Consider the following 17716-nt stretch of genomic DNA (forward strand, 5'->3'; position numbering starts at 1 on the left):
ATCCTCCTCACCCCCTACACCCCAGACCCACTCAGCTGGAGACCCATTGTGCTCCAAATGACCTGGAAATGGACAATTGAGGGGGAGAGGGAGGGGGCCCTGCCCTCTAGACAGGAAGCACAAGCAGCGCTCCCAGTGTGAAGGAGCATAATAAAGGGGGTGGAAAGGAGAGAAAGGCACAGTCTGACCCAGGGAACTAAGAAGGCAAGTGAAGGGGTAGCTCTAGAAGGTGGGCGTACCTGGGAAGTGCCAGGGGGAATCCAGAGAGGTGACTGCCAGGCCCAGCCTATGAAGATGGCGCTCATGGGCTCCCCTCCACATCTCACGATCCCATTGCTCTGTACCTTGCTTCAGAGGCAGCGATGGGGATCACTTTTACACCCTGTGCTCCCACTCCAGTGCTCGGTGTAGACACAGAGGGCCCCCGTGGATATTTACTAGATGTATGCATTGCAAGGGGCTCTTGTCTCCATCCTGAGCCTGCAAGAACGCTCTTTACCCTTGGCCAAGGGGTTCCCCAGGACAGAGAACATTCCCTCTATCAGGCTTGGGCTCTCTGAAGGCAGGTGCTACCTGGCGGGGGCGCCCTGCGCACATCCACCTAATTAATGGTTGTGTAACATTTCCTACCAGAATGCAGGCGTAATACTAATACTCATCTCTGGTCGAATGCCTACTGCTAATAGGGGTTTACAAACATACTATCTAACTCATTAGGGCCATTAACCATGAGGAGAAAAACATAGCCTTCGAGAGCAGGCCTGCCCCCTCACACGGTGGAATGCTGGGTCAGCCTGCCCTGAGTCAGACACTGGACTTGACAGGCTAGAGAGGCAGTGACTCTGAGTCTCAGACACACTCACAGCTTGGGGATTTAATCTTTGCTTTCCTCCCATAAATACAAGGCAGTATGTAAAACCAGCCCCTGGTCCGGTCGCGGTGGGGTCCCAGATCTCTGCCCCTCGCCCTGCCAACAGCCTTTTGAGATGACTTGGAATTTGAGGTCAGTCATTCAACTCTGTTCTTCTTCTCGACTTGGAGAGGGCTGGGGATGATGGGGAGATGAGTCACTGCAGGGTGGGGGCAGGCCCCAATTCCTTTCCAAGCCCCCTCAATCAATGATCCAAGTTCAAGGAGCTCGTCTCTGCTGTTCAGACCATTGAGCTGGTGCCTTGAAGCCTCCGGAACAGCTGTGGGAGCCAAGAATCATTATTTCAGACAAAGAGTCAGGAGCACACTCCTTATCAAGGTTACCGTGGAGCGGCCTTGAGAGCCAGGAGCAGGCCAAGTACAGATAGGGAGAGGGGGCCACAGGGATGAGCCAGCTGGCTGAAGGGCCTCCCTCAGCTTCTCAGCTCCTGTTCTGTCAGAAAATAGGTTTTAGAGAAAGGGAGAGGGAGGGCCTGGGGACCACTGCCCCGTGCGTGCCTCCAGGAGAGGACAGAATCTGTCACTGGCTGTCACACATCCTCTCTGCGCCTGGGGCCCAGACTCAGCCAGCTCCCCAGAAATCTCTGGCACTTTATGGCTGGGTCACTGAGACTCTCTGAATCTGTGTCTTTGGCGCTAATTAGGAGCTAGGAATAGCCTCTTTTCTCAATACCTACGCCTGAGGCACAAAGCTCCCGGTGCCCTTTCCTCATCTGTTCTTGTCAAATGGAGAAGGTGTGGGGAGGGGAAGAGGAGTTGAAGGGAAAGGGGCTTGAGGGGAGACGGGGAAGGCTCCATTGCACTGGGGCGTCAGTCTCACCAGGGCCCCTCACCACCAAGCCCCATGCATAATCCACTTACCGCACTCAGGAAGGGGATGTCAGAAGCATTGCCCAGGAAGCCAAAGACGACAGGGAAAAAGCCCCTAAGAGCAGAGGATGGGAGGGAGGGGTCAGTGATGGCTCTGGGGGAGGAGGGGAAGGGGGAAGGGGTCCAGGCTGAGACCCACCTAAAGGCTCCAGCTTTGGTTCCTGGGAAACCGGGCCCTTGGGGCAGGCTTGGTTTTGCACCCCCTGGGTTTTGGGGGGGCAACTATGTGAAGTGGTTAAGAATAAAGGGGCCAGGGTCAGGCTCCTTGGGTTCAAATCTTGGCTCTGCCATTTGCTGTATAAACGTGGGCCAAGTCCTTAACTTCTCTGAATCTCAGTTTCCAGCTGTAAATGAGGTTAATAATAGTATCTACACCTTAGGGCCTTATACAAGGAAATGTTCAAGAAGTGATTGGGGGCGCCTGGGTGGCCCAGTTGTTTAAGCATCTGGTGCAGGTTGTGATCTCATGGTTGGTGAGTTTGAGCCCCGTGGTGGGCTCTGCGCTGAGATCGTGTGAAGCCTGCTTGGGATTCTCTCTCTCCTGCCCATTAAAAAAATAATTTAAAAAAAAAGAAGCGTTTGTATTATTGTTACTGTCTTCTCCTGTCTGGACCAGGCGGGTACTGCAGATCTCCTGGGCTCCCCGCACAGGTCGGTGCTGGAGGCGGTGCTCATGTGTGTTTTCCCCTGGTGCCTCAGCACTCTCATGCGTAGACCCACCCGCCTTTGCCCTTGGCTTGCCCACTCTTGTCAGACACACTGGCAAGGTCTGGCCAGGTCCATATGCACCATTGTTCAAAGGGCTTGGAGACACCAAGGTTTGCAGGGGGTGGGGGGGGAGCCCTGTGTGTGCGGAGAGGCGAGGGGGTTAGAAATCTGGATGCTGGCTGAGCTATTCATTTCCTTTCCTTGGGCCTCATTTCCTCGAGGTTCACCGGCATCTCTGAGGTCCTGGATCGCTCTGAGTTTGGTTTTCTCGCACCAACAATGCTGTTGAAAGGGGTCTTTGTCAAGGTTTACGTTTGGCTGGAGCTACTGAATGTGCGTCGGCCCCACTCACCCTTCTAATCCCTCAATAAATGGTCACTATTGTCAGAAATTTTCTTCTTGACTAGGTTGCAAGTACTTCGGGAAGTTTCTCCCTGTTTGGTGCCACATCCCCACACCTAGGTCTGCATTTGGCGTGCAGTAGGGACTTTTTGTGTTTGTGACTATCTAAATAATGACACGTTTGAATATTAAATAGGTAGATGGCCGAGCGTGTGTGAGAAAATTTAGTTTCTCGAAGCCACATTATACAATGTCTAGGAGGTCCAGAGCATTCAGGCTGAGCAAAGTGTTTTCAAGGCTGCACTGAGCAAACGGAGGGCTTTATGAGAAGCCGGGATCCTGACCCCGGCTCCCTCCCGTGAGGGCGTAGCCATGCTTCTTCTAGAACGTCTTCTCCATGCCACCGCTGTTCTCCACAGTGTCCCAGAGACCCTGGGAGTCCTCCCTCCCTAGCCCCACCTTCCCCGACATCCTGTCTTCTCCTTAAGCAGCCTCCAGTCTCCTCTTAAAGCTGGCCTGTCCCCAGGGCCTGTCTCGGGTCCTTCGTCTAGGACACCTCCCTGGCCTTGGCAGTGGCCACACATCTTTGCTGACCTCCACCCCGCCTTTCGGCAGGCCAGGCTGACACTGGACAGGCCAGGCACGCCTGGATCCAGTCCAGATCGGCCGCATAGTTTGTGTGAGACCCCGGGCAGTGGGGGGCAGGGGGCAGGTAGCCTCTCTGAGCTCAGGTTTCCTCAACTGCAGAGAGCCATCCTGCAGCAGGTTGTAAGGACAAAGTGAGGTGACGGTTGTGAACGTGCTAGGGGCACATGAGGGGCCCGGCAAATGCTAGTTCACTGCCGTTCCTCCCTGCTGGATCAACTCGAAGGCAGGCCCTGTGTCTCCTCCTTGAGGGCAGGCATAGAGCCAGGCAAACAGTAGGTGCTCAATGTTTGCAGGCGGATGGGCCGACCCCTCCTATTTGTCCTTCATCCTACTGTTGGAGGGGCCTTTCTGTGGGTCTGCCTGATGCCCATCTGCCTTTCCAATCCTTCCACACTGCCGTCCGCAGGATAAAGTCCCCGTTTCTGCGTACACCGTTGGTCGTGCTGGCCAAACCTGGGTGGGGGTGGTGATCTCAGCTACTCAGAGGCCCTGGTGGGGCTCATCCAAGGGAAAGAGACCTGCACTCACTTGAAGAGGCTAAGGAATCCATAGGCTTCCAGGAGCATGCCCAGGAGGGGCCAGCGCAGCAGCACAATGGCCACACCCCCCAGAAAGAAGCTGGTCCCTTTGAGCTTGTGCCTCTGGAAGAAGAAGGAAAACGTCTTCCTCAGGCCGATGATGAGCAGGAGGCCGGTCAGGAATAGCAGCTGCGGGTGAGGGAGGGAGAGAAGCATGAGAGCCACACCCCCACACCCCCACCACCACCAAGGAGCCCCGGGCTTGGTGCAGGGGCTTGGTGGCAGGACGCGCTAACTCTTCCGGAAGAGACTGATCAGAGAGGGTGGCCCCGCAAAGTAGCAAACTCCCAGAGCCTTGACTAATCTTGGCTTGTTAGGAACAGAACAGCCCGGAGACAGGGGGATGGACAAGGAGACCTCTGAAGGTCTCCCGCTGCTTCAATTCAACCTGACTTCTCGGATCCCCAGCACTTTTCCATATATGACTTTATTTCTTGTCACACCTCCCAAGGAGGATGGAATAGAAAATCTCCATTTTACGAAAATCTCCATTTTACAGAGGTGAACACTGAGGCATGAATAGGTTAGGCAGCCATACCCAGCAATCAGGGCTCCACTGTCTGGCTCAGTCACTATCTTCAGCTTGGCTCCTAATGGTCTCTTAGGAGCGTCCAAGTGTCATCAAATTTAACTCCCTGGCTTTCTTCCAGCATGTTCCATGCCTTCCCTCCCCTTCCCCATACCTTTTCTCCTGCTGTGCCATCTGCCTGGAAGCGCTTCACCCCCCTCCACACCCATTGTCTTTCCAAATTCCTTTTCATCCTTCTCCAGCTGGGCAGCTTTCTTCCTCCAGGCACCTTGTTCTTGATTAAACAAGCACTTCTCTTATTGTGACTCTATGGCTGCCCCTGCCTTCCTTCTCTGTCACAGACGTTCGTTTTATGTCCCTACCCCTAGACAGGGGCATTCCAATGGCAGAGACAGCAGCCTATTCATTGTGGTACCTGCAGGGCCTCGCCCAGAGCTTGGCACCAGAATCCACGTTCTCAGATTCTCCACACCCAGCAGGCCTCGCTGTCCATCCCCAGCCACCCTCACTGGCCCAGGCTTGATGGTCCTGACCCCTGGAGGGGCACAATCTGATTGAACTCGGGGCTGACCTTCCTGGCAATAGAGACCTCAGGTAGGTTGGTGGCAGAGGGGACACAGGCTAGGCGACTCACGTTTCCGAAGGCCAGGAGCACCGAATCAAAGTACAGGAGTATTCCAAAGAGGATGAAGAAGATTCCGAAGCCGGTGGTGCCCACACCAATCTCTGCAATGGGCAAGGAGGCTGGGGTGGGATGGGCTCTGGGGAGCGGGCTGGGATGCTGGGAGTCGCCCCCATTGCTACTGGACAGTCGCCCTCCGAAGGGTGGGGGCTGGGGTGGGTCCATTTCCACCCAGGAATCACAGCTTCCGTGCTTGCGGGGAATGATGGGACGGGAAGGGAAAGGAAGGGTGGGCACGGATTTACGTTTAGCCCCTGCACACTCCCGGTCAGCTCTGTGCACCATGGCGTTCTGTCCTCAGCACGGGTCTGTGAGGTAGCTGGTGTTACCCTCGCTGCCTTGTATCTTCAGCTTCCCCTTGTTTCCCAATGCCACCTTATCCAGATAACGGTCAGGGTTGGGTCCCTCTGGTCCTGTCCTCCTGCAGCTGGGCGCCGCTGATGCCCAGCTCACACCCAGGCAGAAGGGTGCTCACAACTCACGACCACCAGCCCTGAAAAGCCTTAGCACCAACCGGCTGTCCTGCCCGATTTCTCATGAGGCCTGTCCTTCTAGATAATTCTTCACACGGTGTGCTTCCTCCTCTAACTGCCCCACCCGCAGCTTTCAGGTGGGGGCCTCTCACACTTAATTGGAAAAATAGAAGGAATGCGCTCCCCTGGGCGTCTGCAGCGGCGGCACCTGCTGCCTGAACCTGCACCCTCCCTCCTGCCGCAGCACCTCGGGCGCCCCACCGCACGCCCCTCGGCGCCCTCTAGCGTCAGCCCCGCGACTGGGCAGTTCTGTGCCAGGTTCTGGACCCACCCTGCCAGCACCCCACCCCGGTTTGCAGTGTGTGTTTTTGCTTCGTGTCCCAGGGCAGTCTTTGAAGCTGCAGGACTTTGCTGAGAGCCAGGGAGCGCAGCACGGAAGGGCAGGATATTAAAGGAGCCCCTTGTTTGGTCAAAGGCTACATCTTTGACATTTGGATACATCTTGCAGATTGCTCCCCTCAGGAAGGGTTGGAACAAGAACAGGATATGAAGTTCCATTCTTCCGAAATCCTCTCCAGCCCACAGAGTTGCTCATTTTACTTATCTTTGTCACTCTCAGTCAACAAAGGACGATTCACTGCGTTGCTTCATTTCTAAATGGAATTAAGTTGTCATTTTATTTCTTTATTGTTTTTTTAATTTTTTTTTATTTATTTCTAGGAGAGAGAGAGACAGTGTGAGCAGGGGAGGGTCAGAGAGAGAGGGAGTCACAGACTGAAACAGGCTCCAGGCTCTGAGCTGGCAGTCAGCACAGAGCCCGACGCGGGGCTCGAACCCACGAACCACGAGATCATGACCTAAGCGAAAGTTGGACGCTTAACCGACTAAGCCACCCAGGCGCCACTAAGTTGTCATTTTAAATTGTGATAAAATACACATAAAATTCAGCCTCTTCGCCATTCCTGCGCGCACGCCCAGTGGCATGAAGTACCTTCGCAATGTTCTGTGATGGTCACTGCCAGCCACCTCCAGGAGTTTCCATCTGTCACGACTGAAGCTCTGTCCCCCAGTGAACACTGACTCCCCATTCTCCACTCCCTCTCAGCCGCTGGCAACCTCCACTCTACTTTCTATTTCCAGGAGTCTGACTAGGCGGCTCGTATGGGAAATCATGCAGTGTTTTCATGTGACTGACTTATTTCACTTGGCATAATGGCCTCAAGGTTCATTCACCCTGCAGCCTGTGTCAGAAAGTCCCTCCTTTTTAAGGCTGCGTGATAATTCATTGTATGGATATAACACAGGTTGTTTCTCTGATCAACTGTGGGTGGAAGTTGGGTGGTTTCCACCTTTTGGCTACTCTTCAAGACTCTGCTTCTACTTCTTGGGGCATATACCCAGCGGTGGAATTGCTGGATGACAGGGGAGTGCTATGTGTAAGGTTTGGAGGGTGCTCTACACTGTTTTCCACAGCAGCTGCATTTTACATTCCCAGGAGGAGGGTACAAGGGCTCCAATTTCAAAGCATCCTCACCAATACTTGTTATTTTCTGGGGCTTTGTTGGTCTTGTTTTTGATCACATTCATCTTAATGAGTGTGAGGTGGTGTCTCGTTGTGGTTTTGATTTGCATTTCCCTGATGATCAGTGCTGTTGAACATCTTTTCTTTTTTGTTAAGTTAATTTATTTGAGAGAGAGAGAGAGAGAGAGAGAGAGAGAGAGAGAATGATCAGGGGAGGGCCAGAGGAAGAGGGAGAGAGAATCCCAAGCAGGCTCCATGCTGTCAGCGCGGAGCCTGGCATGGGGCTCAAACTCACCAACTGTGAGATCCTGACCTGAGCTGAAATCAGAGTCAGACGCCTAACCAAATGAGTCACCCAGGCGCCCCTTGAACATCTTTTCATGTGCTTGGCCACCTGTAGATCTTAGGAGAAATATCCATTCAAGTCCTTTGCCCATTTTAATAGGTTGGGGTTGTTGTTGTTGTTGTTATTGTTGTTGAGTTGTAGGAGTTCTTTATATTTTCTGGATATTAACCCCTCACCAGACATATGATTTGCAAATATTTTTCCCATAGGTTGCCTTTTCACTCTGTTGATTGTGTCCTTTGATGCAGGGAAGTTTTCAATTTTGATATACTCCAATTTAACTACTATTTCCTTAGTTGTCTATATTTCTGGTATTATGGCCGAGAAACCATTGTCAATTTCAGTGTCAGGAAGCTTTTCTCCTAAGTTTTCCTTATAGTTTTAGCCCTCCCTTTGAGTTAAGATAGACTTTGAGTTAATTTTGCAGATGGTATAAAGTACAGGTTCAACTTCATTCTTTTGCACATGGACATCCAGTTTGCCCAACGTTGTTTGTTGAAAAGACTGTCATTTCCTCATTGAAGGATCTTGGCATCCTTGTTGAAATCATTTGACCTCTTTACCTGGGTTTATTTCTGGGCTCTCTGGTCTATTCCTTTGGTTTATGTGTCTGTTCCTATGCTAGTTCCACACTGTTCTTTTTAGAAAGCTGATCACTGTAGTTTTCTAAAAAGTTTTGAAACCAGGAAGTGTGAAACCTCCAATTCTGTTCTTCTTTCTTTTTTTAATGTTTTAAAAAAAAATTTTTTTTTTTTTTTTTAGAGAGACACATACACAGAGTGTGAGCAGAGGAGGAGCAGAGAGAGAGGGAGACACAGAATCCGGAGCAGGCTCCAGGCTCTGTGCTGTCAGCACAGAGCCCAACGTGGGGCTTGAACCCATGAACCGTGAGATCATGACTTGAGCTGAAGTTGGCCCCTTAGCCGACTGAGCCACCCAGGTGCCCCTGTTCTTCTATTTTAAGAATGCTTTCACTATTTGAGATCCCTTAAGGTTCCATATGCATTTTAGGATGGATTTTTCTATTTACACACACACACACACAAAAACTGCCATTGGGATTTTGATAGAGATCACACTGAAGCTGCAGACTGCTTTGGGTAGTATTGACATCTTAACAATATTATTACTTCAATCCATAAACACAAGATGTCCATTTATTTGTGTCTTAAAATTTCCTTCAGCAACATTTGGTCTTTTTCAGTAAGCTTTTGCCTCTTTGGTTAAGTTTGTTCCTAAGTATTTTATTCTTTTATTTTTTAATTTTTTTAATGTTTATTTATTTTTGAGGGAGGGAAGGAGGCAGGGAGAAAAAGAGAGAGAGAGAGAATGTGACTGGAAGAGGGGCAGGGAGAGAGGGAGACACAGAATCTGAACCAGGCTCCAGGTTGAGAGAGAGAGGGCATGTGCATGCACTAGTGCGGGAGGGGCGAGAGAGAGTGAGAATTCCAAGCAAGCTCCGTGCTGTCAGTGCAGAGCCTGATGTGGGGCTCGAACCCACAAACCGTGAAATCATGACTTGAGCCGAAATCAAGAGCTGGACACTTAACTGGCTGAGTCACCCAGGTGTCCCTTAATTTTTTTTTAAAAAAGGAAACATAGGGGCGCCTGGGTGGCTTAGTCGGTTAAGCGTCCGACTTTCGCTTAGGTCATGATCTCGCGGTTTGTGGGTTCGAGCCCCACGTCGGGCTCTGTGCTGACTGCCAGCTCAGAGCCTGGAGCCTGTTTCAGTCTGTGACTCCCTCTCTCTCTGACCCTCCCCTGCTCACACTGTCTCGCTCTCTCTCTCTCTCCTAGAAATAAAACATTAAAAAAAAAAAAAAAGGAAACATAATGGTAATTTTTAAAGGGAAAAATTTTATTGGACTTGTTACCTAACATTTTAGAATTGGTCCCTATAATACCTATGAAATTGGCATTATTGCCATGTTTTTATAGTTATAAAATGTTGTTATAAGTCTGGTTCTTTAGAGGCAGAACTGAAAAAACAAAACAAAAACAAAATCTTTGGGACTAGACTTACTGGCTAAGTTCTGTTTACAAGGGAAAGGAAAGGAAATGACACTATCATCATCAGGTCAGTTTTCATAATCTGTTACCAGACAGATCTGAAGAGGAGTAGGGTCAGATTCAGTACAGAAATAAGCCCAAAGGGGGGCGCCTGGGTGGCTCAGTCGGTTAAGCGTCCGACTTCGGCTCAGGTCATGATCTCACAGTTTGTGGGTTTGAGCCCCGTGTCGGGCTCTGTGCTGACAGCTGGCTCAGAGCCTGGAGCCTGTTTCGGATTCTGTGTCTCCCTCTCTCCCTGACCCTCTCCTGCTCATGCTGTCTCTCTCTCTCTCAGAAATAAATAAAACATTAAAAATTAAAAAAAAAAGAAATCAGTCCAAAGGACTTCTTTTAAAAAATCATTAAAATCATAGAGCTGAGAAAGAGGGGTATCTGGCCAGCTCAGTGAGTACAGCATGTGACTCTTGATCTCAGGGTTGTGAGTTTGAGCCCCACGTTGGATGTAGAGATTACTTTAAAATACAAACTTAAAAAAAATAGAGATGAGATTTATCATTCAAATTATAGACCAAAACCTCACTTAACTCACAGTGCAGAAAAAATGCCAGTCTCACTGGGTCTCCCATTGGGCAGAGCTGGATTTTGTTAGGACCCAAGGTGACATCCTTTCTCTCGACATATCGTCCAGCTGCCCAGGATCCATCTTCTACTAATGGCTGATTCCTTCTGTTTCTGACAAACAGTGATGTGTAGGGACTTGCTCCCTGCTTCCACTTCCCAGCACCACCTGCTTGAATTACATCTCTTAGAACCAGGGCACTGGGGCGCCTGGGTGGCTCAGTCGGTTAAGCGTCCGACTTCAGCTCAGGTCATCGTGGGTTCGAGCCCCACGTTGGGCTCTGTGCTGACAGCTAGCTCGGAGCCTGGAGCCTGTTTCGGATTCGGTGTCTCTCTCTCTCTCTCTCTCTCTCTCTGACTCTCCCCTGCTCACGCTGCCTCTCTCTCAGAAATAAATAAAAACATTAAAAATAAAAAAAAAAAGAATCAGGGCACTGAGCAGATTACAACCTCTTTGCGTTATTACAAAGGTTGCGTTCTGTCTTTCCATACTGCGTGATTTTTTTATCCTCAGAGACAATAGGTTGAGGATCTGGGCGTATATCTACTTCATCATGTTAATTTTATACAGGCCAGGATATTGCGGAGGAAGCCCACAACCCTACTTCTTTAATCTGAATGGCAAAGGCATTTTTTTTTTTGAGAGAGAGAGTGTGTGTGCGTTTAGGGGAGGGGCAGAAGGAGAGGCAGAGAGAATCTGAAGCAGGCGTGGGGCTCTATCCCACAACCCCAGGATCATGACCTGAGCTGAAATCAAGAGTAGGATGCTCAACCGACTGAGCCACCCAGGTGCCCCATAAATGGCAAAGGTATTTAAGTTTTTATGCCTGTCATAAAAATATCTATTATTACCTTACACCTGCCATAAAAATGTCTTTGATTCCGATTCTGATGACACACTCTTCCCCTCTATCTCCTTTGGTAGATGTTTTGTATGGAACCAGTGTGAATATCTTACTGGGTTTTCATTTTGTTTTGTTAAGATACCTGTGTGTCCATCCTGCAAACACCTAAGGAGAGCCTCTTACTCATTTTGTAGACACACCACAGGTTCTGGAATTCACTCTGTGCTTTCTCTCCTGTATTCTCCTTTCTCTCCTGCAACAGTGATTTACTGGCCTGAACAGTTACCACTTTTCCAACTTGTTCTGCGTCCTTCTTCAAGAGCTGGTACAATTCCAGAATTTTCCTGCGATGGGGGCAGCCTTCCTCATGGGCCTTGCCTACTGCTTCCAGGGTTCAGAGGGGACACTGCACGATGGACACAAACCCTCACTGAAAGGTATCACAAACCGTTTCTCGTACACAAGCCTCAGACCTTTCTTTGCCTCTCGCTCCCAATAGCTTAGCGATTTCAGTCGTTATTAACCTTGGGCTGCTCCTGAAATTCTCCTCGGGGTAGCAAGCGAGGTGGCGGAGAGGGCGAGACCTGGGACAGAAGTGCCTGCGGCCAACGTCCCCGTGAGCCACACAGATGGGGCAGCGCTCCCCCTGCTGGATGTGAGCCAGAGCTGATGTTTCCTCAGTCACCTGATTCAGGGGGTGTCCGCTGAGACCCCCACCCCCACCCACTACAAAGTGACTCCCCAACCCCTACCCAGACTCTGCCAGGATGCCCTCCTCACCCTGCCTGGTGGCACCCTCCCCCTCCTGGCTGATGGCTTTAGGACTAAATCAGGACTAGGGATAGGAAGGAGGGAAACGGGAAGAGAAAGAGCCTTCCTTCACTTTCAAAATTAAGCACGGCAATCACTAGTGATAACTGCTAACACTCATGACCACCCCGTGCCAGGCGCAGGCTGAGCACGTCACATACATTCACTCATTCACTTTTCATCACTGCCTAGGAAGTCGGTTATGTAGGAAACCCTACCACTGTTAGCCCCATGTCACGAACAGAATGGAAACACAGAGAGGTTACGTCACTTGCCCAGGGGTGCACAGCCAGTAGACGGCAGAACGAGGGTTTGCACCCAGTTGTCTGGCTCTCGAAGTGCCTTTAACCAGCCCAGCCCAGTCCACGTCTGCCCCCAGACCCCTCCGCAGGAGTGGCTCTTGCTTTGGCCATCGATGATGTCCCTGCTCCCAAATCTAACGTCCATCCATCCGGTGGATGTCGCCACCATCTGTCAGCAGTTGGCCCCTCCCGTCTTAAGATGTGCTCACTTGACTTCCCTGACACGACACTCTTGCTTTTCACCCTGCTGTTCTGAGCACCCTGTCCCAGTCTCCCTTGCCGGCTCCTTCTTCTCTCTCCTCCTCCTGGGGTTTGAGTTGCTCAGGGCTTCGGCCCCAGCTCACGTCTCTTTCCATTCTATTTCACATGTATTCCCACGTCTTAAAATATCACTGGTGTGCTGACAGCATCGATATTTCTCTTTCCAGCCCTCGCCTTTCTGTGAGCTGCCGAACTCACACCCAGCTGCTGACTTGGCATCTCCGCTTGGCGCTCTCTCCAGGGCATCTTGAACTCAACAGGTCCCAGCTGCGTACAGGGCTTCCTTCCTTAACCCTGTACCTCCGTCGGGTTTCCCCAAATGAATACAAACGTCACCACCCCGCAGCCAGCAGCTTGAGGCAGAAGCCAGGAGTGTCCCTCACTGCTCTGGCCCTCCTGTTCAGCCCACAGCTACGTTTTACTGCCTCTCCGTCTGAGGTCTGGAGGGCAGCGCACTTCCCTCCACCCTTAGCGCTTAATTCCAAGCCACCATCGCTTGCTCCTGGACTCTCCGGTTAGTCCCCTGCTTCAGTCCCGCCCCCCTCCATCCCTTCCCCACACAGCACTCAAGGGCCTTAAAAGCACACAACCCAGTCACATCAGTGCTCTGCTCAGGACGCTTCGTCCTTCCCACTGAGGATTAGACCTCAAGTGAACTCTGAGCCACACCTTGGCTTCCAGGCTCAGAACGCTGGGCCTCCGCTCGCTCGCCTGGTCATCCTCTTCTGCCACCATCCCCCTTGCCTAATTCTCTCCCCACATCACCCTCCCTCCCTCCCTCCCCCCTGCTTCTTCCCTCCCTCCCTCCCTCCCGTCTTCTTTCCTTTCCTTTCTTCCTCCCTCACTTCTTCCCTTCCCTCCCTTTCTTCCTTCCTTCCTCCCTTCTTCCCTTCCTTCCTCTCTTCCTTCCTTCCTTCCTCTTCTTTCTTTCTTCCTTTCCTTCCTTCCTTCCTTCCTCCTCCTCTCTCCCTTAATCCCTCCCTCCCCCTCCCTTTTCCTTTCCTCCCTTCCTCTTTCCCTTCTTTCCTCTCTTCTTTTTTTTTAATTTTAAAAAATGTTTTATTTATTTCTGAGAGAGAGAGACAGCATGAGCAGGGAGGGTCAGAGAGAGAGGGAGGCCCAGAATTGGAAACAGGCTCCAGGCTCTGAGCTGGCTGTCAGCACGAGATCAAGACCTGAGCCGAAGTCTGACACTTAACCGACTGAGCCACCCAGGCACCACCCCTTCCTTTTTTTTCCTTCCTTCCATTATTACCTCCCTTCCTTATTCCTTTCCTTCCTTCCTCTTCCTTCCTTCCTTTTCATCATTGTTTCTATGATGAGCGTTCCTGCCTCAGGGCCTTTGTATGTATAGGCTTCTTCCCACGTTATCTGCCTAAGGCACACTCATCCTTTAAGTCTTAAAGTTCCTGAGGGAAACCTGGTCCACTCACCATTACCTGAACTAAATCTGGTTCCCTCATCTCTCTCTCTCTCTCATTGGACTTCTCACACTTTGGTTTAATAAAATGTTGGCTTGCTACCGGACTCAGAGATCATCTCCCTTCTCTATTTTTATTCTCTAAGTCAGTAGTTCTCAACCCGAGGGATGGGCAGGGGTGATTTCGTTCCCCAGGGGACATGTGGCAATGTCTGCAGACATTTTTCACGGTCACAAATGGGAGTAGGACATACCAGCATCAAGACCCCCACAACAAAGAATTATCCTGTCTCCAAATGTCAGTAGTAGAGAAGCTGAGAAACTGCCCTGGGTGATCTCATGCACTCTCATGGTTTTAAATACCATCAATACGCTGGCGATTCCCAAATTTCTCTAACTCAGGTCTTGACCTTGAACTGCAGACTCATATACCTGACTACCTATTTGACAGCTTGCCTGGATGTCTACTAGCACATCAAACTCAACATGTCTAAAACTCCAATCGACCCTTCTAATCGCTAAGGCTAAAAATACTGGTGGGATTCCCACCTTCCTTCTCTCACGCTCATGTCAAGTCCACAGGCAAATCCTTCCAGCAATTTTCTCAAAGCTGATCCAGCCTTGACCCCTTTCCCCCACTTCACTGCCGCCGCCCTGGTGACTTCCACCATCTCTGACCTTGGAGCTGTCTCCCAGTTGCTGACCGCACACCTCTACAGTCTATTTTCAACTCAGCACCCAGAGTGACCTTTTAAAAAATGTACATAAATCGGGGCACCTGGGTGGCTCAGGCAGTTGAGTGAATGACTTCAGCTCAGGTCATGATCTCACAGTTTGTGAGTTCAAGCTCCGCATCAGGCTCGCTGCTGTCAGCGCAAAGCCTGCTTTGGACCTTCTGTCCCCCTCTCCCTTGGCCCCTTCCCAGCTTGTGCGGTCTCTCAAAAATAAATAAATCTTTAAAAAAAACTTTAAAAAATGTACATAGATCATATCACTCACTCCTCTACACAAAACCCTCCAGTCATTTCCCATCTTGTGGAAATAAAACCAAAGTTCTCACACAGCCTCATCTTTCGGTGACCTCCCAGACCTGAACTCCTACCACCGTCCCCTTTACTTTGGTGCAGCCACACAACACACTAAGTATGCTAATGCCTCAGGGCCTTTGCACGGGCTATTCCCTTTCCTGGAAAAATTTTCCCTCCAGATCGCTGCATAGCTTTGCTTCCTTGCTTCCTGTACATCTCTACATGAAGGAAGCCTTCCCTAACCACTCTATACAAACGGTAACCCCTCCTACCTCACCCTCCCTACCCTATTTTATTTTTGTCTAGAGGACCCATCATCATCTAACATACTACAAACTAATGTCTTGATCCGTTAATTCTGTTTCCCCACTCTCGCGTGTAAGTAGGAGCAAGTGTGTTCCATTCAGAGTACTATTGAATACTCTATGCCCAACACAATGCTTGGCACATGGTGAAGACAAATGTGTTCAGTGGATGAATATTCCCTCCAGTTCACAGATGAGATTCCGGGCTCAGAGCCCGGTTCTCCAGTTCTCCCTGCACCCACCCCCAACACCTGTGGGCTACCTCCCTTCCCTCTCCCCACACAGGAAGGAGAATATTTAAGAGTGAGGCACCTGGGTGGCTTAGTTGGTTAAGCGTCTGATTTCAGCTCAGGTCATGATCTCATGGTTCCTGAGTTGGAGCCCCACATGGGGCTCTCTGCTGTCAACACAGAGTCCATTTCAGATCTTCTGTTCCCCTCTCTCCCTGCCCCTCCTCCACGCACTCTCTCTCTCTGTCTCTAGATAAATAAACTTAAAAAAAAAAAAGATATTTAGGAGTGATAGTATAGTAATTTGGGGACAGGAGTGGAATTTAGTTTCTGGTAAGAAGAAATCCAAGGTGGAGTGCCTGGCTGGCTCAGTCTGTGGGCTCTTGATCTCGGGGTCGTGAGTTCGAGCCCCACGTTTGGTAGAGCTGACTTAAAAAATTAATTAAAAAAAAGAGAAACATATGAACTTTAGAAGAAGGGGGAGGAGAAGCGTGCGAAGACCACAGGAGACCCTGAGAGTTTGTGGGGAAATGTCTGAACGTGCACAGGCCCCCCGAGTCCACCTTGGCGGCATCCCAGGTCCAAGAACCATGATGGGAAAGGGAACAGCATGGGAGGTGAACTTGTGTCTCCCAGGCACCAACTTCTGGCTGCGCTGGGGTCCGCGAGCAGCCCTCCACCCACTGGAAGGCGGAGGAGCCACACCCGGTCCTGGCCCCGCTGCCTGGAGGATGCCAGCACAGCACCTGCGGGCCGTCGGCTCCAGAGGTCGTCTCGCAGGTTGCCCAGAGAGATCCCGGCTGGGAGGGGCGGTGGCTCCGCCCCCATGACCCCCCCCCCACGCCCCAGCCTGGATCCTCCCTTCCAGCCCAGCCCCTCCACGGCACCGGCCCCCCAACTCACTCTGCCACTCGGTGATGGAGATCATGACGCAGGCTGCCTGGGGGGCCTTCCGGGTCGACGCTGCTAAGGGGTGAGGCGCAATGAGGTCCGCACTTGTGCATGTTCAAGGGAAGCTGACCCTTGGTAAATTGTGAAACGGGCCTCTGGTAAATCATTAACTCCCTCCACTCTCCAAACCCCACCTCTCTCCCCTCCCCACCCAAATGGCTGCTTAAAGTCGCAGGCTCCCTTCTCCGGTATCTTCCCGGAGGGCACCAGCACCTGTCACACGCTCCGCCCACCCGGAGAAGGCAACGCCCACCTGCCCCCTCCAACGCCCCCACTCCCGCGCCCTGAGGCCAGTTTAGCTGTTTCCCCAAGTCCTCCGCAGAACTCAGACTGTCTAGTGGACTGGGATTCTCGGGGCTACCCAGGTTCCTTGCCTGTTTGGTGGGGGTGTGGCAAAGATTTGGAATCCGTGTTTCTCTTTGGAAAAGTATTCAATTCATTCTGCTGCTGAAGTCCGCTCCCTTGGCGCTAGTACCCATGCTAGACGCTAGGGGGCGGCAAGCCACCGAGTAAAACCTGTTGCTTGCAGATTCTGGGAGGGCCGCGTTGGGTTAGGGTTTGGGTTACAGCAAGGGCAAAAGCGCCCCAGGGGAGTTAGACACAAAGGGCTTCGACCTCCTTTCCCCCAGCGGTGTCCAGCGTTGGACAGTGAAGTTGAGCTAGGAAGGATGCAAGATGAATTTGGGCTTGGGGTAGGGCTGGACGGTTCCAGAAGCCTAGTTCTGAAAGTCCACCCCATCAGCTGTGTAGACATGGGTGCATCCTTTCCTCCCTCTGTGGGCCTGCAAAAAAGAGGAGTAGATAGTTCCTAACATCCTTTCTGCCACCGTAGAACCATGGCTCTCAACCGATGAGCAGGCATCCACTTGGTAATGATTCCTTTACCCTGAAATGAAGCTCATAGATTATATGACCAATCTACACGTGTCGTTTTATTTATTTATTTTTAGCGTTTATTCATTTTTGAGAGACAGAGAGAGACAGAGCATGAGCGGGAGAGGGGCAGAGAGAGAGAGGGAATCACAGATTCTGAAGCAGGCTCCAGGCTCTGAGCTGCCAACACAGAGCCGGAAGGGGGACTTGAACTCAGGAACCTGAGATCATGACCTGAGCCAAAGTCGGTTGCTTAACTGACTGAGCCACCCCGGCGCCCCAATCTACACACGTCATTTTTAGAAACACAAATAAAACTATATAAAGAAGGGAAAAATTATAATAAAGCACGATATCTCTCAATATATTAATGTTCAGGCAAGATTTAATGAAGACATAAGTGAAACAGGCAGATTGCTTGCACCTACTGATAAT

At 51.0% G+C, this 17716-nt stretch overlaps 1 protein-coding gene across 2 annotated transcripts; it reads right to left on the reverse strand.

The window, feature by feature from the left end:
• Window positions 1–859: 859 nt before the first annotated feature.
• On the reverse strand, window positions 860–16429 carry GOLT1A (golgi transport 1A). Of its 2 annotated transcripts, none has more exons than XM_039227600.1 (5): window positions 16361–16429; window positions 5240–5331; window positions 4027–4139; window positions 1792–1855; window positions 860–1190 (listed from the first exon to the last, which is right to left on the reverse strand). In XM_039227600.1, the coding sequence occupies exons 1-5, from the start codon at window positions 16383–16385 to the stop codon at window positions 1152–1154; spliced, it is 333 nt and encodes a 110-aa protein (XP_039083531.1). In that variant the 5' UTR covers window positions 16386–16429; the 3' UTR covers window positions 860–1151. The 2 variants fall into 2 exon arrangements, with proteins under 2 accessions (XP_039083531.1, XP_039083530.1); XM_039227599.1 differs by having other exon boundaries at window positions 4027–4205.
• Window positions 16430–17716: the final 1287 nt, after the last annotated feature.

The sequence above is a fragment of the Hyaena hyaena genome, unplaced genomic scaffold (genome assembly GCF_003009895.1).
Source record: "Hyaena hyaena isolate Hyena2069 unplaced genomic scaffold, ASM300989v1 scaffold_28, whole genome shotgun sequence".
NCBI lineage: Eukaryota > Metazoa > Chordata > Mammalia > Carnivora > Hyaenidae > Hyaena > Hyaena hyaena.